This window comes from Sus scrofa, chromosome 2, assembly GCF_054392235.1.
Source record: "Sus scrofa isolate SSC_HxYL_T2T_F1_AM1 chromosome 2, Sscrofa_HxYL_maternal_Yorkshire_Landrace_v2.0, whole genome shotgun sequence".
In the NCBI taxonomy this organism is placed as follows: Eukaryota; Metazoa; Chordata; class Mammalia; order Artiodactyla; family Suidae; genus Sus; species Sus scrofa.
The window spans coordinates 129,962,269-129,989,615 of NC_139384.1; the positions used below are offsets into that span (position 1 = coordinate 129,962,269).

General features: G+C 37.7%; 1 protein-coding gene across 1 annotated transcript in view; it reads right to left on the reverse strand.

Annotated features, from left to right (window-relative positions):
- The window catches only part of CCDC112 (coiled-coil domain containing 112), a 36,151-nt gene that overhangs the window by 6,037 nt on the left and 2,767 nt on the right, over positions 1-27,347 (reverse strand). Inside the window, exons 2-7 of the mRNA XM_085011726.1 lie at positions 25,220-25,579; positions 13,391-13,512; positions 9,980-10,101; positions 6,947-7,036; positions 4,457-4,532; positions 3,669-4,059 (exon numbers count right to left, since the gene is read on the reverse strand). Coding sequence (XP_084867852.1) covers positions 3,669-4,059; positions 4,457-4,532; positions 6,947-7,036; positions 9,980-10,101; positions 13,391-13,512; positions 25,220-25,579 — 1,161 coding nt within the window. The remainder of the gene's footprint in view (positions 1-3,668; positions 4,060-4,456; positions 4,533-6,946; positions 7,037-9,979; positions 10,102-13,390; positions 13,513-25,219; positions 25,580-27,347) is intronic.

Here is a 27,347-nt window from a genome sequence, read left to right on the forward strand (position 1 = left end):
GCTCTGGCATAGGCTGGCAGCTACAGCTCCTATTAGACCCCTAGCCTGGGAACCTCCATATGCCGCGGGAGCAGCCCAAGAAATGGCAAAAAGACCAAAAAGAAAAAAAAAGGATAAATAGCTTCATGTCTTTATATATGGATATGTGCAGATTATTTAAAATTCTAGCAGTCTTCTCTATGCCCATAAAAGACACATCCATTGACTTACTTTCCCCTCAAGTTGGGAAATAATTTCCTCATCTTTCCTCATGGTATATCACACATTTTCACTGAATAAATACTTATAGAATGTGTTCTATATGCAAGACAATGTGATATGGACCAAAGATGATTAAAACAATACCAAATGCCATTTGGTATAGTGTTACTCAAAATACCTGCCCACAACAGTATCAAGAATTCAGGCCAAAATGGAAATCAATATACTGCTTCTTTCAATGAGAAAGTTTTCTATGAAAAAAAGAGTCAGCTAAACTAAATAGTGTGCCTACTGGGTGCTGATTCTGGTGCAATCACATTATCTCACTGAAGACCAAACTATTTGTTTGCAAACTAACATCCAGTCCATGGACCAAGTTTGAACAGCACTGTTCTAGGTGAGATAAAATATGTGCATAAATACTAGAATACAGAATGTGCCATCCGCATCACATAAAATGTATAAACAAAGTTTTCGTGCAATCCTGAGTGGATTATTTATGTTTGAGTGGGTGAAAAGGAAGTAGTAACTGATCTGAGCAGATTTAGGTAGGCTGGCAGTGGAGGGAAAGAAAGAATGGAGGTTCCAGAAAGTGAAAATAAGATAAGCAAGGGTACTTGGGCCAGAAATTTCATAGACTGTCTGAAAATAAGCATCTTCATTTAAGCAAAATATAGGTTATAGTAAAAGAAGTGGGAGATTAAAAATGGTAAATTTCCTACTTGACATTTTAAACTTAACAGATTTAAAACTGCATTCCTAAAAGTTCATGCACAGCAAAGGAAAACCTAAACATAATGGAAAGACAACCCACAGGATGGCAGAAAAATTTTTGCAAATGAAGCAACTGACAAGGGACTAATCTCCAAAATTTATGAATACCTCCTGCAGCTCAATACCAAAAAAACACCACCATCAAAAAATGGGCAGAAGATCTAAACAGACAATTCTCCAAAGAAGCATACAGATAGCCAAAAAACATATGAAAAGATGTTCAACATTACTCATTATTAGAGAATTGCAAATCAAAACCACTATAAGGTATCATCTTATATCAGCCAGAATGGCCTTCATAAAAAGGTCTACAAACAATAAATACTGGAGAGGGTGTGGAGAAAAGGGAACCCTATTACACTGTTGGTGGGAATGTAAATTGGTGCAACCACTATGGAAAACTGTATGGATATTCCTCAGAAAACTAAAAATGGAATTACTATTTCATCCAGCAATTCCACTCCTGAGAAAAACATGACTCGAAGAGATACATGTAATCCAATGTTTCAATGTGGCACTCTATATAATAGTGAAGACATGGAAACAACCTAAATGTCCATTGATAGAGGAGTGGATAAAGAAGATATGGTACATATACACAATGGAATAGTACTCAACCATAAAAAGGAAAGAAATAATGGCATTTGCAGCAACATAGATGGACCTAGAAATTATCATGCTAAGTCGGGTCAGTCAGTGAGACAACAACATCATATGCTATCACTGACATGTGGAATCTGAAAAAAAGGACAGAATGAACTTCCTTGCAGAACAGATATGGACTCACAGACTTTGAAAAACTTATGGTTTCCAAAGGAGACAGATTGGGGGGTGAGGAGGTGGGCTGGGGGTTTGGGATGGAAATGCTATAAAACTGAATTGTCGGAGTTCCCGTTGTGGCTCAGTGGTTAACGAATCCGACCAGGAACCATGAGGTTGCGGGTTCGATCCCTGGCCCTGCTCAGTGGGTTAAGGATCTGGCGTTGCCGTGAGCTGTGGTGTAGGTTGCAGACGCGGCTCGGATCTGGTGTTGCTGTGGCTGTGGTGTAGGCTGGTGGCTATGGCTCCGATTCGACCCCTAGCCTGGGAACCTCCATATGCTGCAGAAGCGGCCCAAGAAATGACCAAAAAAATAAATAAATAAATAAATAAATAAATAAAATAAAACTGAATTGTGATGATCATTGTACAACTACAAATGTAGTAAAAATCACTGAGTTAAAAAAATAAAACTGTATTCCTGATGCTTTGCCCCCAAATTTCCCTATTCTCCTCCAACATATCCTACCTCAGTAAATGGCACCTGCACTTTCATACCCCCTCCTATCTCACCCCTACATGTCATGGATCATCAGATATTAGGAAATACAGTGGTTGGGAACAGGAAAAGAAAGCCGAATTCAGGTGGTTTACTTTTATTACAAGAAGCACTGAGTCCGTTCTTTTTCCCTAGAGAGGTGGTTCTCAAACTTTAGTTTGCTAACAGAATAACCTAGAGGACTCGTTTATACACAGATTTCGGGGTCCCACCCTCAGAGTTCATGTTAGGTCTGGGGTTGGGGCTTGCTAAATTCTAACAAGTACCAGATGATGCTGGTTTTTTCTGCTGGTCCACAGACCACTTTGTTGGTCCATGGACCCCATGTTTTCAGAATCCTGGGAAAAAAGCCCAAATGATCCTTAAAAGCTTCTTTCTCTGAGACTTTAAAAATAACTTTTATTTCAATTTTTTTTTCTTAAAGTTTCAAATGTCAACCTTCCAAACATTCAACTTATTTTGGAGAGAAACAACAGCAACAACAAATGTCAGCCATTTCCTCTAAAACTTTATAGACTATACATCAACTATTTCTTTAATGCTCCTTAGGTATGTTGTTGAACTGTCATACTTTCTTGTTAAACCAACTGAGTTAAGCTGATAGAAGTCTATAAAAAAGTGACTCAGACTTAGACTATCTAAAGACTATCTATAAAAAAGCAACTCAGACAATTTTTGCCCTCCAGGGGACATCTGGCAAGGTCTGGAAATACTTCTGATAATTACAATTAAGACGGTGCAGCCAGCATCTAGTGGGTGGAGGCCACGAATGCTGCTAACCATCCTACAATGCACAGGACAACCCCCACAGCAAAGAATTATCCAGCCCAAATAGGCAACAGGGCCAATGCTGAGAAATCCTGATCTAACCCAGTGCCAGTATATTTTTGTGAAAATGGAACATTACATATTTGCTACAGTTAAGAGTTACTCTTTACCATGGGGTTGCCAAAATTTTGAGTCTTCGAAAATAAGAAATGAGGCTGAAGTTACAAAACTCAAAGAAACTTTTAAGTCAAAAGAGTTTTTTTTCCTAACTGCCTCTTTATTTTCTATTGAAAACAATGTGCCCTTTCCTGGTAAGATGACTTTTATCAAAAGCCTGGGTAAATCTGAATTTCCCACATTTCCAGTGGATATAGAGGGTCAGAAAACTGGCTTATTTCTTGGAGTAGATATGTTTGGTCTTGAGGATGCCCAACTGTAGTTCCACTAAAACTCCTTAACTTCTCAATACCTGTTTCACTCTCAAGATGCTGGAAAAACTGTAACATTCCTCATGGGATTGTTGTAAAGTTAACGATGCGTGTTAAAAAAGTTTAGCAGTCCTAGAATACAGAAATAAACAACAAGTAATAGCTATTATAATTATTACCTCCTTTTTTCTTTCTTCTAGGGCCAGAAATTTTTGATACCATTTCTCATGCTGCTGAACTTCATCCTGTGTTCTTCCAGGAAGGTGTTCTAGAACTTCTCCCACAAATGTTGGCTTCCCTTTATGCTTGTTTCTCACCTTCATAAAATGCTGGTGATCATAGTCATCCCAGCCCCCTTGTCGCCCTCCCGTTTGCTGAAGGAATTTTTCAAAATCGAGCACTTCTTCTGGAAGAGTACTTGGTGTTCCTCTGTCTATGGGAACTTTGCTTGACATTGCTCTGAAAGCTTTCTCGGTTTCTGAATTACCCAAAGCCCATGTGTCAATTTTTCTTGATATGGCACTCAACTCATTATTAGTTGTTTTCTCTTCTTTAATAAGCTCTTCATATCTAAAAATTTAAAAATAAAGTTTGAATAATAAGATACAAACAAATCCCTATTAACCTCTCATTTTTTTCCTCATATTTTATTATTCCTGACCCTTTGCATGTCATGTTCTCCAGTTAACCTTATTAACATTCATAAATCTAAGCCTTAAAAGAGTTTCCTCAGAGAAAAAAACAATCTTTCAAATTCTCATTGGGATTTTATATGTCAAAACATAAATAAAAATTCACTCTAAACATGAAAAGCAGTCTAAAATCTAAAACAAGACAGGTATTATATTGCCTTTGTATAAGACTAGTATTACATACATAACAAAAAATAGTTTATATACAACAACTGAGTGGAGTTATTGAAAAATAATGGTAAATAATTTTATATCAAAATGCATTTAAAACATACATCAATCTCTGCTCTTCCTTAAAAGTGTTAATTGCATTTTCAATTTCTTCCATCATTTCTCTGAGCTTTTCAACAACTGTTAAAAAAAATGGAAAAATTATGTCATGTCATATTTCATTATGACTAAGAATTAAATATTAGGAAAAAATTGGAGTGTTCTCTTAATTTAAAAACATTTCTTAACCTAAAGAATAAGAAGAAAATAGGCATTTAAAAAGTGAATTTTATGACTGCGATTTTCTTGATTACATATTTTTCTCATGCACACATACCTTAATTATTTTTCCCAAAAAATGATTTACACTACATATTTGTGACTTGTTCTTTTTCTTTAACAAAATGTAGTATTGTAGTTATCTTTCCATATCAAAATACATATGGCTACTTCATTCTTTTTATGGTTACATGGTATTTCTATTATCTAATGCTACCCTAATCATTTAATTAATTTTCAAATTGATAAACCTTTAAATAGAAGCAATGCAGTAGTATCTTTGCATAGATACTTTTGTGTGCTCAACTAAATATTTTTAGAGGATAAATGATAATCTGAAATGCTAAATTAAAAAAGTATTCCCATTTCACAGTAGGCTAGGTACTATCACACAGTTTTTCAAAGTGGCTCTACCAACTCACAGTTTCTGAGAGTGCTCCTTCCCTGGTACTTCTAACCATTTCCAAAATAATCAAATGTTTATCATCATTAATTTAGCTGACATTTTTGTAATATTTAATAAACCTGTATACTTTTTCACATGTGTTTTATGTTTCTTTTTTATTATTTTATTTTATTGTATAGCTGATTTACAATATTGTATTAGCTTTAGGTTTACAGCAAAGAGAATCATTTATATATATATATATATACACAAACATATATGTATTCTTTTTTCCCATATTTTGTGCTTCTTTTGCAATAATATGCACCTTATAATCTTTGCCCATTTTTCTATTAGACTATATTTGTTGCTCTAATATGTAGGCACTCATATATCACGGATATTACATTTTAAGTTATGTATATATTACTAATATTTTCCTAATTTGTATTTCAACTTTGCTCATGATTTGAGTTTTTTAAAGTAATAAATTACATCTACTTTTTCTTTATGGTTCTGATTTTTGTCATTCTTTTTTTTCCTTTTTTTGTCTTTTTAGGGCCACGCCTGTGGCATATGGAAGATCCAAGCTAGGGGTCGAATCGGAGCTACAGCTGCTGGCCTACGCCACAGCCACAGCAATGCCAGATCTAAGCTGTGTCTGTGATCTACACCACGACTCACAGCAACGCCAGATCCCTAATCCACTAAGCAAGGCCAAGGACTGAACCTGCGTCCTAATGGATACTAGTCGGGTTTGTTACTGCTGAGCCACAATGGGAATTCCTGATTTTTGTCATTCTTATAAATTATAATATAATTATAAAAATGTTAACATATGTTCTCTTCTAATCTTTTTATGGTTTCACTTTTTTTTTCTTTTTTTTTTTTTTTTTTTTTTTGTCTTTTTGCCATTTCTAGGGCCGTTCTCACAGCACATGGAGGTTCCCAGGCTAGGGGTCTAATCGGAGCTGTAGCTGCTGGCCCACGCCAGAGCCACAGCAATGCGGGATCCAAGCCGCATCTGTGACTTACACCACAGCTCATGGCAATGCCGGATCCTTAACCCAATAAGCAAGGCCTGGGATTGAACTCACAACTTCATGGTTCCTAGTCGGATTCATTAACCACTGCGCCACGACAGGAACTCTGATGGTTTCACATACTAAGTAGATATATAAGAATTAAATACTCACACTATTTTCTAGCGCTTACTATGTTATAAGCAATGCACACATGCTTTATGTGCACTGTCTCACTTCACTTCCCTAACAACTCTGAGTTAGTTCCTATGATTATCTCCATTTTAGAGCTAAGGAAATAAAAGCTCAAACAGAGCAAGGAACCTGCCTAAAATCAATTAACACAGCTGAAGGATTTGACCCAACAACTGTTTGATGAGTCCATACACCTTGAGCATTTGACAGTAGTGCTTTGATCTTTTTTTATACAAATGACTAAAAATTTCCCCGATATCACTAAGCCATTCCCCTAGGTGACTGAAATGCCTCTGAAAGGCAATAACTTCAAAAAGCAAATGATTAGAAAACACTAGGCTAAGAATCAAGAAATCAGTCTTTTTTCCTCTTTATTGGCTGAATCTGAATCTTTCCATACCACATATTCTTCATCCCATATGTGACACTAATATCTATTCTACTGTATAATAATGTGTAAGGATTTGATGGCATTTTAAAGATTAAAAAAATACATAAACACCAGATATTATAGTTTTCCAATGAATCCTTATTAATCCCAAACCATAGAGTAGGGCTTAGAATCTCCATTAATGCCAAACAGAACATTTTCTTAGAAGAAAAGTATGTTTTTCTAACGAACAAAAAAATAATATGAATACATAAGAACAATATTAAAATCTAAATTTACTCACAATCAGGTGTAGGCTTCACATCTTTTAACTGATGTTGAAGTTTCTTTACATTGTTGTGTATTTTGGCCAACTGTTGCTGGATTTTTGCTCCTGTACAGAAGTATGTACTTTAAAATAATTCTATGACAAATGCAGTTATCAATTCAGCAGTATTCACATAGGAGTGATCACCATCACTTAGTAAATCATAGTAAAGAGCAATTAATGAACAGAAGATGGTTATTTATGAGTGTCAAACAGCCTGAACAAACTCTTGCTCTAACAAAGCATATCTCAATTTGCTGCAATATTTCAAAGCACAATAGGTTAAATTCTACTGTAATCTGTGCAAAGAAATGTCCTTGGAGACATTTTTTTTTCAAACTCTAGAGGCTGACTTATTGGACACTTAAATACATGGATCAGTGGCACAGGCATTTGTTCTTTAACAGTTTTTTTCTTTTTTAATTTGTTACAATTTATGGACACAGGATTTTATCTCAACTTTTGTTGGAATATTAAAATTGTCTAACCGATATTTATTCTGTGAATACTGGCAAAATTCCTAGAGAGAGTTAATTTTAACTAATCACATCCTCTAATAGAGGGCTGGTGATATTCACTGTCATAGTCATGGTCTAGAAGGGATGTCTCAGGTGTCATTTACAGGTATCTATGCTGCAGGCTGCCAAGCTCAACCAAAGGACCCATCTGAAGTAAACTGTTACGCCCATAACAAGAGCCTGAAGAACAGAGGAGGGTCTCAAAGACATTTTCAGATGTTCTGTATCAGCAGCAGGAAAATTGAATTTTTCTTTCATATTTTATTTCTGAAGTAATAATCTTACATTTTTGTGGCCACACCCATGGCATACAGAAGTTCCCAGGCCAGGGATCAAATCCACATCACAGCAGCAACCCAAGTCATAGCAGTGACAATGCCAGATCCTTAACCTTCTGAGCCATCAGGGAACTCCAGTAATAATCTTACTTTAGTATTCACTTAAAGTATTACGCTAATGTCAAATATTCACACTCATATAATAGTAATATTACTTTATCATCTTTGGTATTTCATTTATGCACCCTCCTTATTTTTATGCAACTTTTCCACAAATGAACATGAAACACCAAAATTTTCTCCTGAAATATCCTTAAAAGCAATTATTTTTTTAAAAAAAGTTTACCTCTAGTCCTGAAGACAGTATTAATAATCAAAACAAACCTCAAATATAGTACATGTGACTCTGGCTTTTTCTATTTTTTATTAAAATTCATGAGTACCATAAAAGTAGAAACTTCAATGAATTTTATAGGGTATTACTCATTGTTGGACTTTAGGTCAAGAAACTTCCCTAGTAATCAGAAAAGTGGGTTTTTCTTGTTGTTTTATGTTTGCCATAGTTTGATGAGCTACAGTGATACCATTATAGGGCAATTTTTCATTTATTCATTTGGAACTGACATTGTATACCGCAGGCAGACCATTTAAGTACAATATTACATAAATGCCTAAAACTACAGCATGACATTTGAGGTAAGGAATAGGTATTTAGTATCTCTAAGTATATGTGAAGAGGAAATTTCTATATCCTTATACTAACACTCCTTCTTCTCCTAGATCAGATAAACACAAAGTGTGAATGAAGACATGCAAAACTGTAGAACAAAGGGAAATAAAAAGATAAAAATAAAGTCGCCTTAAAAAGGGGGAAATCAAGTGACTTAAAATGCATGGAATAGAGACACTGAACTTAATGGCATGACTGAGAGAAAGATCAGTGTTGAATTGTCTATAAAGAATTGAGGGACATTAAGAAATATTAAACAAAGGATGTTTAGATTCCTCTAGGAATCAAAGAGGAGAACTGAAAATTTGGTATTTATAGCACATCCTGTTGTCATTCCAACAGAAGAGGGAGAATGAGTCTTGGCACTATTAGACAAAAGATGACTTTTAAAAATAGCGTAATCTTATATTCTTTTTTTTTTTTTTTTGGTCTTTTTTTGCCTTTCCTAGGGCCGTTCCCTCGGCATATGGAGGTTCCCAGGCTAGGGGTCTAATCGGAGATGTGGCTGCTGGCCTACGCCAGATTCGAGCCGCATCTTCGACCTACACCACAGCTCATGGCAACGCTGGATCCTTAACCCACTGAACCAGGCCAGGGATCGAACCCACAACCTCATGGTTCCTAGTGGGATTCGTTAACCACTGTGCCATGACAGGAACTCCCAAGTGATCTTATACTCTGAAAGAAAAAACTTACTAAGAATTTCTTTTATTTGGATGTGAGGGAGTCCCATGGGCAGTATAATCTTTATAGAATAAGTCTTAATATTTTACAATGCTTATTGTTGATAATCATTATTTCTTTTAATCAAAGCTAAGAATTTTTTTTTTTAATTGTAACATAAGGGCTTTGCAACATACAAAATCTTTACAAAGCAGCAAGGTATTCTTGCAGAAGTCTTTAAGGTCAACATTTAGTATACTGTTAACAATGACTAACGTTCATATCAAACAACAGAACATGTTCCCTGTACAATCTATAAGACATTTTCTTATACATATTCTCTCATCAGATGTACAAACAGCTCTCCTGTGGTAGAAATGGTAGGTTTTATATTACAGACAAGTAAACTCAGGTTTAAGTGATTATGTGATTTGACTACTGCATACTACTGAGTCTGCTGACGCTTACTCAGTCCAGGTCTCAGTTAATAAGATGACGGTGATGAGCTAAAATTAGACAGCCTAGGAATCAAATTCTCTTTACTGTAAAAAATTTTAACAGCATTGATTTGTCAACCAGAAAACAAAACCCTCTTTGTGCTATTAAAGTGAAAGAAACATACACAGAAAACAATCCAGTTAGAATGACTAAATAGTGACCCCCCCCAAAATAAATACATAACCCAAAAGACAAACTCATCACCAACCAGAAAGCATCTTGATTGAGCATACAACATAGTCAATGCACAAAGACTAAGCACCAGGCAAAACTATAATTTTATATCACTCAACAGGTTTGGTTCATCATGAACTCAACTTACTTTCTGTCTTCCTGCTGTTAATCAATTTATTTTCCAATTCTTCCAGCATACTATGTTCAATTCTGAAGTCACTTTTTTGGTTGTAGAAATGACTGCGTTTATCTTTTTCTATGTTAATAACTCTTTAGAGAAGAAACAAATAGCATAAATATGATTAAATATATTTTTAATTGTTTAAAATATGAAGACATTTCCAATTAGTACTTTTTATTTGTATCAATTCATCTAAGGACATAAAATATGATTATTTGGATCAGTAAGGCTAAGGAGTCAAAACAGTAGGAAGTATTAAGTTCAACTAACATCACAAGTAATTTGTTGTTCCTTAAATTATAAAATGTTAATTTAAGAAAAATGGAATCAGACTTCTTTGAAAATACATAAACCTTTGGCTACTGATTCCAACTCAATCTCACTGTGGGCTGAAAATGGTCACCACTGCGGATGGCTGTTTTCAAGAGCAGATACTGTTAACTTTGTAACCTGAGCCAAGACATTTAACCTTTCCAGGTGTGAACCTCCCCATCACTAAAATGTGAATAATAAGAGCTCTCCACTACCCAATAGAGCTGTGATAAACATTATATGAGAGAATATAGATGAGGGATCACAATACATTAAAATGGACTACGGAAATATACATTATTAATATTAATAAAACTAAAACTTCAGAAGGCAAACGATCTATGAAAACAGGGATTTTAATACATTTAAGGGGTACTGTCTATATTTACTCCAAAGCGTCCTTCATTTCATCCTTACTCCTTGACTTTAGTCCATCTACTAGTAAGGAGTTCAAAAGTTAAGTTGAACCCTTGGGTAAAAAAAAAACCAAAAACTCCCATTAGGAAACATCTGTGGCTAGGAATTTGTTTTCTCAACACCTACATTCTTTCTCCCAGAAAGTGGAAATTAATATGACTGCTTCAGTAATCCTGAATTTAATGAATGGTGGAGTGTCTCTGGCCACTGACTTATGTTCATACAACCTGAGGGGCAACTATTTAAGGTAGAGTTTCCCAATTTTTTTCTCTTGCCACACATAGAGAAGAAATTAATGTTTATAAGGCATATGGGGGTAAAGAGATGAGCATACCACAGGCCCTAACTGGCTGCCCCCAAAGCTGTATGTATGTTTGGGAGAGGAAGCAGCGGTAGGACAGAGACATCAAATAGATTTCAGTCTTCAGGTCAACGCTAATGGCTTGAGGATGGCTACTGGAGTCCTGCACTGAGGACCTGGAGGCCCATCCAGGCTATAGCTGGGGTGGGGGAAGTTACTATGATCATACAGAAACATGTCAGGAGTTCCCATCATGGCTTAGTGGGAAGCTCCCCAATATAGCTTCATATGATACATACCTCATATCACTGATTCAACAATTCTAGCTCTTTTTTTTCCTTTCTTGGTTCATCTATCTTTTCTTTTCTTTTTTTGCTGAAGTATTCTAAAGTAAATCCACTACATTATGTTATTTCATCCTAACATACTTCAGTGCGCATCTCTATAGATTATGGATACTTGACTTATAGAATTATAATACCATTATCATGACTGACGGATACTTGACTTATAGAATTATAATACCATTATTATGACTGACAGAATCACTAATTCCTTGGTATCTAATATATACTCTTAAGGTAAAAACAAAACAAAACAAATCAAGATGCAGAACAGTGTGTAGAGTATGCTACCATTTATGTAAAAAGGGAAGTATGTTTTTTTTTTTTTTTTTTTTTTTTTGTCTTTTTGCCATTTCTTGGGCCGCTCCCACGGCATATGGAGGTTCCCAGGCTAAGGGTCGAATTGGAGCCGTAGCCACCAGCCTACGCCAGAGCAACAGCAATGCGGGATCCGAGCCATGTCTGCGACCTACACCACAGCTCACGGCAATGCCGGATCGTTAACCCACTGAGCAAGGCCAGGGATCGAACCCGCAACCTCATGGTTCCTAGTCGGATTCGTTAACCACTGCGCCACGATGGGAACTCCATGAGTATGTATTTTTATTTCCTTATAAACACATAAAATATCTGTGGAAGGATGCACAAGAAACTAAAAATAGTGGTTGCCTGAGGGGACGGTAAGTGGGTACCTGGGGTCATGGGTGAAACAAAGACCTTCCACTGAGGACCCTTTGATATGAACTGATTTTTTAAATCATGTGAATGTATAACCTATTCTGAATATAAAACATTTATATTACAAATGATGTTTTTTCCCTTTGTATTCAATGGGAACTGTTGGATTCAGTTTCAATGAATTCTTCTAACACGCTTTCAATAAGTTTTTCAAAAGCATTATAACAGATGAAGAAAGCCTAACCAGAGCTATAAAACCAACACATACTGGTAGACAAGCTATCTGTACTGGCATAATCTCCTGGTTTGCTATATATATGGACAACAACTGCTTGGTGGATTACCCTATCTAGAAAGACACATAAACCAAAATTCCTAACCAAGGATATAACTCTATTCAGGTCATGTATTTTGGAAATTAAAAAAAATGCGTACTTTATCAAATTCTGAGTATTAAAAATATAAGACAAACAAATGTACTGAGAATTCAATCTCACAAAGCTACAGCATGGTCTATCTCTAAAAAATTCAAACAGTACACAGTTTTATTGGTGGAATTTCTAAACAGATAACTGGAACTAATTCTGGCACAGAGACCATTTCTTACAAATGGCTCTTCTTCACTTGGTTCTTTAAAAAAACTGATGCTGTACAAATTCAAAGCAGTGTTTTTTTCTAAAGCCTCCAACAATAGGGTAGGGTTGGGTGCTCTGACTTCTAATTATTTTATCATTACTCATGATATTTATCATATCATAGAGTGCTACTGACAATGCTGAACATTCAGTAACTATCACAGGCTATTTAAAGAAAAGAACATATACACTAAAACTTAAATGCCAACTTCTTGATTATTCTAGTCATAATGCGGAAGATGAATCTGAAAGGGGCAGATATATCAAGGAAGGGAAACCAATTAAAAGCCCATTAAAAAATAACTCAAGGGTAGAGGACAGATTAAAGTTTTTCATTCACTCAAAAATAGTTAGCAAGTGCTTACTTTGGTAAGTGAAAATATATTTCATCGGTTACTTGATGTACGTAATCTAAAAAATAACTTTTTGTTTTCCTTGAAATATACTGATACAAAATGGTGAAAAGTAAATAAATGAAATTTAAAAAACTCTACTTAAAATGAACTTTATGTTCAACAGTTTATTATATTTGTCTATTTCACACGTCCTTTCTCTTGTTTTACATTTAGAAGACTAGTGACTAGAATTTCTTAACTTATTGTGGGACTGGATAGGGTGGCTTGGAAGTAACTTTATATTGCTCGTTAAAATGGCTAGTAATGTTACGTGAAGGTAATGTTCTTATACTTACTGATTTTTAAGTCTTTCTGCTGTGCGTATGAATTCTGCTTTCTTAGTCCGACTAACTTTCTGCTTCCAGTTCTGAAGATGAAAAGGTCGAATTCCAGCTGAAGTACCAAAATTGCTATCATGCTAAATAGAAAATAAAAATAAATTTACCCTCAATAATAGTAATGGCCAGAGATAAAAGTGAAATTTTTTTCAGAGATAAAACCTCAATAATGGAGATCCTCGAAGGATAATTTTGGGGCCAATCTTTTTTAATTTTTAAGAACACAGTTTGTGGAAGGAGGGATATCTATCATGAAATGCTAAATTAGTAAGAAATGTGAAGTTTTCAGGGTTTTTAGAAAAAGATCTAAATCTTTCATTCAGTCAGTCGTTTAGCAATATGTATTGAACACTTGTGATGTGACCAGTGAAGGAACAGACACTAGGGAAACAATGATGGCCCATGGTAATATGGCCCCTGATATAGTCCAGTGAGGGAAACAGACTAAAAAAAAGAAAGAGTAAATAAGGAATACATTTTAAAAACCCAACTACATTAAGTGCCATTAAAGAAACAAACAGTGCTGGAGCTCCCTTCATTGCTCAGTGGTTAACGAGCCCAACTAGGATCCATGAGGATGAGGGTTCGATCCCTGGCCTCGCTCAGCAGGCTAAGGATCCGGCATTGCTGTAAGCTGAAGAGTAGGTCGCAGACACAGCTTGGATCCAGTATTGCTGTGGCTGTGGTGTAGGCCAGCAGCTGCAGGTCCGATTTGACCCCTAGCCTGGGAACCTCCATATGCCTCGGCTTCGGCCATCAAAAGTGAAAGAAAAGAAAAGAAAGAAAAGAAAGGGAAGGGAAGGGAAGGAAGGAAGGGAGAGGAAGAAAGAAAGAAAGAAAGAAAGAAAGAAAGAAAGAAAGAAAGAAAGAAAGAAAGAAAGAAAGAAAGGAAGGAAGGAAGGAAGGAAGGAAGAAAAAGAAGAGAAAGAGAGAGAGAGAGAAAGAGAGAAAGAAGAAGGGAGGGGACAGGAGGGGAGGAAGGAAGAAAGGAAGAAAGAAACAGTGCTGTGATGAAAGTAAGAGGGCAAAGGGTTGTTTTTTCAGTTAGAATGGCCCTGGAAGGTCTATTTGAGGCGATGACGTTTAAGGAAGAATACGCTGGCCATGCCAAAAGCTGTAGGGAAAGGTGTGCCAGGCAGAAAGATTGAAATGTACAGCAGGAAAAACCTTGGCTAGTTCAAGCAGAGACAGGACAACTGTGATATGAGATTAGTAAAGTGCTGAGCTTGGCAGGAGATGAGAGTAGAAAGGTAGGCACATGGCGTATCACACCAGCATTTCAAGTTACTGGGGGCATCTGGATTTTACTGAAGGGTTATGAGCAGGACAATGCCACCATACACCAAAGAAAATCTTTCCAGCTATTTTTTGGAGAATAAATTAGTGGGAGGTGGGAGACGAAGTAAGGCAAGACTGGAAGCAGGAAAATCAATGTGGCAGGTGATGCAGCGACACAGACAAGGAACAACGGGACTCAGGACTACTGGGGTCATGGTGGAGATTAAAAGTAAGAAGAGTAGGAGTTCCCGTCGTGGCGCAGTGGTTAACGAATCCGACTAGAAACCATGAGGTTGCGGGTTCGGTCCCTGCCCTTGTTCAGTGGGTTGACAATCCGGCGTTGCCGTGAGCTGTGGTGTAGGTTGCAGACGCGGCTCGGATCCCGCGTTGCTGTGGCTCTGGCGTAGGCCGGGGGCTACAGCTCCGATTAGACCCCTAGCCTGGGAACCTCCATATGCCGCAGGAGCAGTCCAAGAAATAGCAAAAGACAAAAAAAAAAAAAAAAAAAAAAAAAAAAAAAAAAAAAAAAAAAAAGTAAATGTATCTTGGAGACATAACCAAGAGGAATTGCTGACAGCCTGGATGTAGGAGATGAAGAAAAGAGGAAGCAAGAATTAAGTAAAGAATTTAGGGAATATTTTGGGAATATGTGAGATATAATTCACGTAACATGAAATGTATACATAAAGTTTATAATTCAATAGTTTATAGCATACTTACAAAGTCATGCAGCCATCAACACTATCTAGTTCCAGAATACTTTCAGCATACCAAAAAGAAACCCCAAACTCATTAAGCAGCTGCTTCCCGATCCCTCTCCCACCCCTCAGCCCCTGGCAACCACTAATTTGACTCCACGGATTTGCCTGTTCTGGACAATTAATATAAATGGGATCAAACAATATGCATCTCTTTTTATCCGGCTTCTTTCACTTAGTATAATGTTTTTAAGATTCATCCATGTTGTATCATGAATCTGTCCACAGCTTTTTATGGTCAAGAAATATTCCACAACATGGATGTACCACACTTTGCTTAATCACTCATCAGTTGATGGATAATTAGGTTCCTTTCACTATTTGGTCAATATGAATAATGCTACTAAGAAATTCATGTACAAGTTTTAGTATGAATACATGTTTCCAATTTTCTTGAGTATACACCCAGCAGCACCATTTCTGGATCATAAGCTAACTCCTTTTTACTTTCCCATTAAAAAATTTTGTCTTTATTGTTAAGCTGGAAACATTCTTTTTTTTTTTGTCTTTTGCCATTTGTTGGGCCACTCCTGCAGCCTATGGAGGTTCCCAGGCTAGGGGTCTAATCGGAGCTGTAGCCCCCGGCCTACGCCAGAGCAACAGCAATGCGGGATCCGAGCCATGTCTGCAACCTACACCACAGCTCATGGCAACGCCGGATCGTTAACCTACTGAGCAAGGGCAGGGATCGAACCCGCAACCTCATGGTTTCTAGTCAGATTCGTTAACTACTGCACCATGACGGGAACTCCTGGAAACATTCTTATAAATCCTTTATCAGATAGATGATTTGCAAATATTTTCCCCAAATCTGAGTTGTCTTTTCACTTTCCTGATAATGTCCTTTGAAGCACAAAAGTTTTGAACTTTTTAAAGAACTGCCAAAGTGTTTCCCACAGTAGCTACATCATTTTATTTTCCTACCAGCATTGTACAGGGGTTTCAGTTTCCTCACATCCTCCCCAACACTTGAGATTGTCTGTCTTTTTTTATTACAGTCATCCTAATGGGTGTGAAGTGGTATCTCACAGTGGTTTTGATGAGTCCATAATGATTAATGATGCTAAGCATCAATTCATGTACTTGTTGGCCACTTCTTTGGAGGAATGTTTACTTATATCCTACTTTTAAAATTAGTTTTCTAAAAAAAAATTTAGTTATAAGAGTTATTTACATAATTTTAGATATATTATCAGTATATGACTTGAAAATATTTTCTTCCATTTTCTGTTTTTTTCACCTTCCTGATAACATCCTTTGAAGCAAAAGAGCTTTAAATTTGAATGGAGGCTAATTTATCTATTTAATCTTTGGTTGCCTCTGCATTAGGTGTCATACAGAAAAAACTATTACCGAATCAAAGGTCATGGAGATTAACATCTAAGTTTTCTTCTAAGAGCTTTATAGTTTTGTCTCTTAAATTTAGGTCTCTAATCCATTTTGCGTTAATTTTTATATATGGAGTGTGGTAGAAATCCATCTTCATGCTTTTGAAAGTGGACATCCAGTTGTCCCAACATCATCTGTTGAAAAGACTATTCTTTCCTTATCAAAGTATATTAACACCCTTGTTGAAAATCAATAACAGTAATTGGAGCAAATTATTTAATACTTTTAAGTCTCAACTTTACTTTTAGAATAAAAATATTGTGGTAGATAATTCCAAGCTCCCATCAAATTCAAAGTCCTTAGATTTTTAAATTTGAGACATATACTACAAAGCTACAGTCATCAAAACAGTACAGTACTGCACAAAAACAGAAATATAGATCAATGGAACAGGACAGAAAGCCATAAATAATTCCATGAAACTATGGTCAACTGCTCTATGACAAAGGAGGCAAGAATATACAGTGGGGAAAAGACCATCTCTTCAATAAGTAGTATTGGGAAAACTGGACTGCTGCATGTAAAAGAATGAAATTAGAACACTCTCTAACACCATGCACAAAAATAAACTCAAAATGGATTAAGGACCTAAATATAAAACTGGACACTATAAAACTCTTAGAGGAAAACATAAGCTGAACACTCTCTGACATAAATGGCAGCAATATCTTCTCAGATCTACCTCCTAGAGTAATGGCAATACAAACAAAAATTAAATTAAATTTTAATTTTAATTTAATTAAATTTAAAAATTTTTACACAGGAAAGGAAGCCACAAACAAAACAAAAAGACAAACCAAAGAATGGGAGAAAACATTTGCAAATGAAATGACTGAAAAGGGATTAATCTCCAAAATTTATAAATACCTCCTGCAGCTCAATATCAAAAAAACAAACAACCCCATCGAAAAATGGGCAGAAGATCTAAACAGACATTTCTTCAAAGAAGACATACAGATGGCCAAAATACACATGAAAAGGTATTCAACATCACTAATTATCAGAGAAGTGCAAATCAAAATTACTATGAGGTACTGCCTTACGCTAGCCAGAATGGCCATCATCAAAAGGTCTATAAACAATAAATACTGGAGAATGTGTGGAAAAAAGGGAACCCTCCTACAGTGTTGGTGGGAATGTAAATTGGTACAGCCACTATGGAAAACAGTATGTAGATTCCTCAAAAAATTAAAAATAGAAGTACCATATGATCCAGCAATCCCACTCCTGGGCATCTATCCAGAGAAAACCATGACTCAGAAAGATACATGTACCCCAATGTTCACTGCAGCACTATATACAATACCCAAGATATGGAAGCAACCTAAATGTCCATTAACAGAGGAGTGGATAAACAAGATGTGGTGCATATATACAATGGGATATTAGCCATAAAAAAGAATGAAACCATGGCATTTGCAGCAACATGGATGGATCTAGACAGTGACAGACAAACATCATGCTATCACTTACATGTGGAATCTAATTAAAGGATACAAATGAACTTATTTGCAGAACAGAAACAGACTCACAGACTTTCAAAGACTTATGGTTACCAAAGGGGACAACTGGGGAAGGGATGGGAAGGATGGGTGGGCTCAGGTTTAGGGATGGAAATGTTCTAAATTTAGGTTGAGATGATAGTTGTACAAATATAAATATAGTAAAATTAATTGAATTAATTAAAAAAAGAGATACAATTGACATACAGCATTATATTAGTTTCAGATATACAATGTAATGAGTCAATATTTGTGCACATTGTAAAATGCACACCACAGTAAGTTTAGTTAGCATCCATTACCAGAGTTACAAATTGTTTTTCTTGAGATCAGAACTTTTAAGACCTATTCTGTAAGCAACTACTATTAACTACAGTCACCACGTTATACATTATATCCCCAGGACTTAACTTATTTTATAACTGTGTGTACCTTTTACTACCTTTACCCATTTTGCCCACCCTAGCCCCTGCCTCTGACAACCACTAACCTAGTCTCCGTACCTAGTTTAATTTTTAAGATTCCACATTTAAGTGAGATCATATGGTTTTTGTCTTTCTTTGTCTGATTTATTTCACTTAGCATAATGCCCTCAAGGTCCATCCATGTTTTCATAAATGGCAAGATTTCCTTCCTTTTACACCTGAATAGTATTTCAGTGTTGTGTGGTGTGTGTGTGTGTGTGTGTGTATCTGTGTATGTATCACATTTTCTTTATCCATTAATCATCAGTGGACACTTAGATTGCTCCCATATCTTGGCTATCATAAACACTGGTATAATGAATATGGGGGCGCATATACCATTTCAAGTAAGTGTTTTCATTTCCTTCAGATAAATACTCAGAAGTGGAATTGCTGGATCCTATGACAGTTTCATTTTTAAATTTTCTAAGGAACTCCCCTACTATTTTCCACAGAGGCTGAACCAATTTATATTCCTACCAAGAGTGCACAAGGGTTCACTTTTCTCCAGTCTTATCAACACTTATTTCTTGTCTCTTTGGTAATAGGCATTCTAAAAAGTGTGAAGTCATATCACGGATTTGATTTGCATTTCCCTGATAATTAATGATGATATGCATCTTTTCATGTACCTGTTGGTCATCTGTGTGTCTTCTTGGGAAAACTGTCTACTCAGTTCCTTTGCCCATTTTCAATCTGAATGGTTTAATCTGATGGGGTTTTTTTTGTTTTGTTTTGCTTTGTTTTTTTGGCTACTGAGTTGTATAAGACTGCATTTTGGATATTAACTCCTATCATATACATGATTTACATATATTTTTTTCCCCATTCATTAGGTTGTCTTTTCATTTTGTTGATGTTTCCTTTGCTGTGCTGTAGCTTTTTGGTTTGATGTAATTTTCTTCATTTTTAGATAATCATTTTGCTCGCCGCAGAATTTCTGGTTGACAGTCCTTTTCTTTCAACATTTTACTATGTTGTCCCATGCCTTTGGAATCCAAGGTTTCTGTTGAGAAATCAGCTGGTAATCTGATTAAAAACCTTAAAAGATTTTTTGTCTTAGTTTTTTCTTTTTCAATCTGACATGTCTAGATATGGATCTTTTCGAGTTTATTCTACTTGGAGTTTACTGAGTTTCAACAACATGCAGATTAATATTTCAGCCATTGTTTCTTTCCCCCTTTTTCTCTCTCCTCTCCTTCTGGGACTCTAATTAGGTGTGATACTTGATGGTGTCTCATAGGTCTCTAAGGCTCTGTTCATTTTTTTTTTTTCATTCTTTTTTTCTTTTTGTTCTGAACTGACTTATCTTCACTTTGGTGATTCTTTCTTCAGCCAGTTCATATCCAGTGTTGAGTCCTTCTAGTCAATTTTTCATTGAGTTCTTATATTTTTAACTCCAGAATTTCTACTTGATTCATTATAATTTTTCTTTTTACAGGTATTTTCTACTTTTTGTGAGACATTATTCTCATACTTTCTTTAAAGATGGTTTCCTTTAGCCTTTTGAACCTATTTAAAGTAGATAATTTCATGTCTTTGTCTATTATGTCCAACATCTGGTAATCCTAAGGGAAAGTTTCTCTGTACTGCTCTTTAAAAAAAAAAAATTCTTCTGTGTGTGGACCATACTTTCTTTGGATAATTCATAATTTGTTTGTCAAAACTCAACACTTGAAATAATATAATGTGGCAACTCTGAAAATGAGATTCTTTACCCTCCCCAAGATTTGTAGTTGTTGCTATATAGTTATTTTTCTGAATTAATTTGTTTAAGTCTATATTATTTGTTTGTGTGCCACTGAAATCTCTTGCTTTTTTAGCTTAGCTGCCAGTGAATGATTTGTTGGTCAGAGATTTTCTCAGATGTCTTAAACCAGTAAGTCTTCCAGACTTTGCTGAGGAGGTCTGTATGCATGCTGAGAATGTCATCAGTACTTGGGCAAGTGTACAACTCTACCTTAGCCTTCACTTCCTGCTTGGATAGAGATTGAAGCTCAGCCAAATGTGAGACCTCAGGCTTTCCTAGGCCTTCTATGATGCATTTGTTTCCTATTGCTACTGTAACAAATTTACCAAAAACCAGTTTACCACAAACTTAAAGGTTTAAACAACTCAATTATTCTCTTACAGTTCTGGAGGTCAGGTCTAAAATTAAGATGTTGACAAGATTGTGTTCTTTCTGGAGGTTCAGAGGAGAACTTTTTTTTTTAACCACTGTTCAGGTTTTAGAGGCTACCTTTATTCCATAGCTCAGGGCCCCTTCCTCAAATCATGTCTTCTTCTTGCTTCCATTATTACATCTCCTACTACAGGTTCCAATCTTCCCACTTCCCTCTTACAAGGACCTCTGTGAATATACTGGCCCACCCAGATAATCCAGCATATGCTCCCCATCTCAAGATCCTCAATTTTAATCACATCTGTGAAGTTCCTTCTATCATGAACCACCACATAATCACAGGTGTTGGGGATCAGGATGTGACTACTCTTGTGGGGAGGGGAATTCTTCACTCTACCACACTTGGACATACACACAGCCCTATTCATATGTGTGATCTGCTAGAAGAAATACATTTTGAGTAATAATTTAAAGTCAGAAAAAGAATGTGGTTATTACTGAAGGACCACTCCAGGCAGCCAAATGACATAAAATATAAGTCATCACAGGAAGGCCACTAGAAACAAAACAAACAGAAGATACGACCCTGTTCTGGTACAAAATCAGGACATAAGCTAGTGTGATACTGCTAGAGATACTTCAAGAAGAGCATAATTCAACTGCTGAAATGATCAGAGGGAAATCACATGTGAGGAGAATCTATAGATTTGTAGTCTTTGGCCTTGAAGGGGAATTATGAACAAATAATACACAAATGAGGGGAATTATGAACGAATAATATATAAACACTAAAATGTACAGATAAGGACATGATTACTTTTTAATGAGTAAGAAATTTATCATATTCTGCACCCTATGGAGGTTGTAAAATAAAATACAATATAAAAGTTATAGAACTTCAAAGATAATTATTCCAAAATAATATATGTAACTGCTATGGTTTGAATTATTTCCCTCAAAATTCATGTTGTGCCCCTGACCTTCTCCATGACTAGATTTGGTGTGTGTGTGCATGCAGGGGGGTGTTAGAGAATTAAAGTTAAATGACATTATAAGGAAAGCATCCTAATGCAATAGGACTGATGTCCTTTTAAGTGGAAGAGACACAATGAGAACTCTCTCTCTCCGCATGTGCACAGATAAAAGGCCATGTGAGGACACAGCAAGAAGGTGGCTGTCTACAAGCCATAAACCAACCCTGACAGTACTTTGACCTTGGACTTACTTTCGAGCCTCCAAAAGTGTAACAAAAAAATTCTGTTGTTTAAGTAACCCAGTCTGTAGTGGTTTGTTATGGAAGACCTAAGGGCTAATACAGGAACTTTAGATATTTTGGCAGGCATCTCTAATATCAAGAGGTTGTCATGAGGAAAATTATCTCTTCTCGGGAAAACATTAATTGGTTTTACTGTTAAGAATCAATAGGAGTACTCATTCATGAAATCCTAGGACAAATATTCAAGATCAGTGCTAGGCTGTAGAATTTATTATAGTGTGTGTGTGTGTGTGTGTGTGTGTGTGTGTGTGTGTGTGTGTGTGTATTATGTTGTGGGGAGTACCAAGATGGATAACTTACAAAGTCCTCAAAAATCACAATATGGTACAGCAGAGATTCTAATTCCTTTTTGTAAAACCCAAACACCCTTGAGAAATTCTACCTCATTATTATTATTATTATTTGTCTTTTTAAGGCTGCACCCACAGCACATGGAGGTTCCCAGGCTAGGGGCTGAATTGGAGCAGAAGCTGCTGGCCTATGCCACAGCCACAATAGATCAGAGCCGTGTCTGAGACCTACACCACAGCTCACGGCAAAGCTGGATTCTTAACCTGCTGAGCAAGGCCAGGGATCAAACCTATGTCCTTATGGATGCCAGTCAGGTTCATTTCTGCTAAGCCATGATAGGAACTCCTTTTTTTTTTTTTTTTTTCCCCTACCTCATTATTGTTGCAAGGATGAGAGTCTGCTTTCCCTAAACTGGTGGCAGGGTATAAAGCCAAGTATCTCAACCTTACCATTACTGATACTTTGGACCAGATAATTTTTTGTTGTTGGGGGCTGTCTTTTGGCCGGTACCCACTAGATGCTAGCAGCACACACAACCTTTCCCACAGCCTTGCTGCATCTGGGACAACCAAAACTGTCTCCAGACATTGCTAAATGTTAGGAACTGATACAACAGTTAAAACAGCTCCACAGGTTATTCTCATCCAACACCAAGGAAGGCAAACCTCTGAGAATCACTGTAATGAATAAGAGGGTGTATCAACAACATAAGGCAACTTGTGAGTAATGCAAACCAGGAGGTAAAACATGGTTATAAGAATTTAGGGAACAAGTGATTTTCAACTAACATAAGCCAGGAAGGTTTCATGGAGAAAGCCAGCAAGAAGGCTAAAACACTAGGGTCATGTATTTAAAAAAAATATATTTAAAACATTTAAAAAATGTTTTATATATCATGTATTTTTCTTTTTTTTTTTTTTTGCCTTTTTGTCTTTTTTTAGGGCTGCACCTGTGGCATATGGAAGTCCCCAGGCTAGGGGTCGAATTGGAGCTGTAGCTACACCACAGCCACAGCAACATGGGATCCAAGCCTCATCTGTGACTTACACCACAGCTCACTGCAACACCGGATCCTTAACCCACTGAGCAAGGCCAGGAATCAAACCCACATTCTCATGGATACTAGTCCAGTTTGTTAATCACTGAACCACGACGGGAACTCCTATTATATATTTTCCATATTTTATAGTTTTCCTGAAACATGTGGGCTTGAGTTAGAATAACAAAAAGAATTATAGGTGTGTGCGAGAATTTGTCTGAGGTGGAATTTCTTGAATTTATATACATAAAGACTGTATTTCCTTAGAGGAAGAAAAAGATGGAACCTGTCATCCTCAGCTCACAACAGCCTGCCGTCAGGTTTGCACTAGGATACAAATATTTAGTGAGCATCTACTGTATTTCTGAACTAAATAGGCACAGTCTTGGTGGTGAGAATACAAAAGTGAATAAAATTTCGAGAAGTTTTTTTCCTTCAAAGAAGGCAGCATTTATATTCCCAGATAGGGTGGAAAAAGATTTTTCCAATAGGTATAAAATATGTAATATATCACATGGTAATAAGTGCCATGGAGCAAAACAAAACCAGAAAAGAGAACAGGGTGTGCCAGGTAAGGGGATTTCATTTGGGGAGGTCATGGAAAGAATCAATGAGCTGATGGCATTTGAACAAATATATCTGAAGGCAGTGATGGTGCTGGCCATGCGACCATGAGGAAAGAGCATTCCAAACAGAGGGCATAGCAACTGCAAAGCTCATGAGATAAGAGAGTGTTTGGCATGTCTGAGGGACCACGAGGAGGTGAGTATGGCTAGAGGTGACTCAGAGCAGAGGACTGGGGAGGTGATAGGTGGTGGGGGCAGCTTCCTGACTCTGTAGACCATAGTAAAAATGTCTGCTTTACTCTAATGGACCCAGACAAGTGTCATTACTGGACTGACATAAGAGAGGAAGAAGAGAAATCAACTAGGAAAGTGTTTCTGCTAGGGGAGAAATGATAGCGTGAACAAGAGTTGTAGTACTTGAGGTCATGAGAAGAGTGGGATTCTAGACTTATTCTTAAGGCAGAACAGATAGGAATTGCTGGGGTTTGGGTGTGGACTGTGGGAAAATGAGAGGAGGCAAGATCTTTGACCTGAGCAGCCTGATCCAACAATTCTTCATGAAGGATCTTCAGGTCCTCCCTGCGGAAAAGGGGTCCTAAGAAGATCTTTGGTAATACACTTGCCTCAGACCACCCCATATTTGATTCCTCCATGTGTTCTCGGCGCTGTTACAATAACTGAGCAGCCACCACTGGGCATCAAATCTCCCTTCAAACAAGCACGGTACGAGGGGCTTCCTAGACATAATGTCCCTAGCTCAGGAAGATGCATATTATCAGATTCAATGTTTAGAGAAGAAATTGAATCACTGGAGAGGATAAGTATGTTCTTATCACAGGCTAAGCAGCAGCAGAGCCAGGGTTTCCGCCCAAGTCTTCTTCCACTCCAAAACCACAAGGGAGATGGCTCCGTTAAAGCAGTTAAATGCACAAGCGAACAAAGCGCAACGGTGGCGGGTGCCAGGCCCTGAGCAAAGGGAGGCTAACACCGTGCCTCCCCGTCTCCGGGGCCGCGCTGCAGAAAACACCTGTTTAGCCCGGGGCCCTGTCCCGCCTCCGGGGCCTCTGGGCCCCTGGGGCCCACGCCCGCCTCCCCGATTTACCTGTTGCGGCACCGAGGCGGCTCCCACGCCGGTCCCTGCGGCTGCTCCCGCCCCCGCCACAGCCCCGGCTACGGCTGTGGCCGCCGCCGCCACCACCACCGTCGTCAAGGCGGCCATCTTTTCACGCCGAGCCGCCCGGTCCCGTGCGGCCCCCCAGGTCTGAGTGGGTTCGGGCGAGGGGAGACGCTGGCTCCGTGCACGGTTCCCAGGGCGGCGAGACCTCGGGGATACACAGCCCTGCCGAGATGCGGGGCGGGGCTGAGGGCGGGGCGGGGCGGGGCTGAGGGCAGGGCGGAGCTGGGCCCCGGTACAGGGCGGGGCGGGGTCGGGATCAGGGCGGGGCCGGAGGGGGCCGGCGTGCTGGGTGGGGTGGTGGCTTGTATTACAGTGCACTTACCACCTCTTCTTTGGCAAAATCTTTCTTCCCCTGTCCCCTAACCACCAAGAAAATTCATTGCTTTTCACTGTTATACCTAAATTTTTTCGTGTCAAATATAGACATAAGGTATATATATAGAGAGATCTATATATCCATATATATCTATATATCCATATATAGACTTTACATAATAGAACTTCTTTCTAGGTTTCTACTAAGTGCTGGTGAAACTGAATCGAAATGAGAAAAACCTTATTGATGAGCTTGAACAATAAATAAATTTCACATTTTCAAAGAAACAAAACAGAGCATGTCCCACACCATCAGATATCAAACGCAAGACTTTCACAGTTGCACTTCTAGGACTTGGCCACTGAGAAAAGAGATACCAAAGAAACAGTGCTGGGAAGTTGCAAAAAGCCAGAGATGACTCCTCCAGCCAAGACATGGGCAACGTGTCACATTTCAGCTCGTTTTTTGGATGCACTGCATTTTCTTCCTTTAAAGGAATGGATAAAGCCATTCATTGATCAATATCCAGCTGCTACTCTATGTCAGCTCTTAGGAATTCACTGTTGAATAAGATACACACAAGGTTTCTTCTCTCCAAACTTCTGGTAGAGAATTCAAACAAGTAAACAAATAGGGTATTTATCCAATACTTAACTTTGTGCCAGCACTATTCTAAATAATCTAGTGAAATAAATACTAATTAGCTTCATTTTACAGATCAAGTTAAGTAACACAAGACCATACAGCTAGGAACTGGGATACAAGCCTGGGGGCCTAACTCCAGAGATCTTCCTTGTAAGCATGTTAAACAGACAGATAAATGCTTCTGAGGCCTAGGAAAAGACTGGCGCTAAAGATATGAATTTTGGTCTTCCTCTGCATGTAGAAAATATCTTAAAACACTGAATGAGCTCACCGAGGGAGAGTATAAGTTGAAATCTGAGAAGTGAGTCTTAGTTAGAGCCCTCCAACACAGGTGACAGAGAAGTGGAAGAAAGTGTTTCAAGAAGGAGAGAATGATCAACTCTTTGGATGAGAGACTTGAAAAGAGAGACTTGATAGCCACATTTGACAATGGGGAGACCACCGGACACCCTGACAAGAGCAGTGTCCATGGGGTGGCAAGACCAAACCCTGTGAGGGGGTTGGAGAGATAATGAAGGTAAGGAGAAGAAATGATGTCTTTAGACAACTAATTTTGATAGTTTTGTGATGCAAGTGATCAGTGAAATGAGGTGGTAGGCTAAAGATGTGTGATTAAAGAAGATGTGTGGTCTCTGGTGCCTGTGTGTTGTTTCAAGTTGGGGACTGATGGAGAGCATGTATGCCCTGGAGTACAGGACACAAATGGGAAGTCTGGTCTTTGAGAAGGGCATCCACTCGTTCAGACTGGAGGGTTGCCCACAAGTCAGTTGGTAGATTTGGAGAGAGAAGATGTGCTTCTTTCCCTTCCACGTGCACTAGGAGGAAGGTAGCTAGGGGTATTGAGAAGGTAAAATCCCTCTAATTTATGTACTGACCTTTCACCCCAAATGAGGTCTGTTGCCACAGCACTGCCTGAGTTCTTGTAACTGTCTAGAATAACCTGGTACCCTCAAGACAAAATAGTCAATCAGTAACTTGAACTGAGTGGTCTCTGCCAGAGACAACACTGGGCTAGATACTATAAGAGACTATAGTAACTATATGCACGATGCTTTGTTTATGATTTTTAATGTTTTATTAGGATAGAAAATT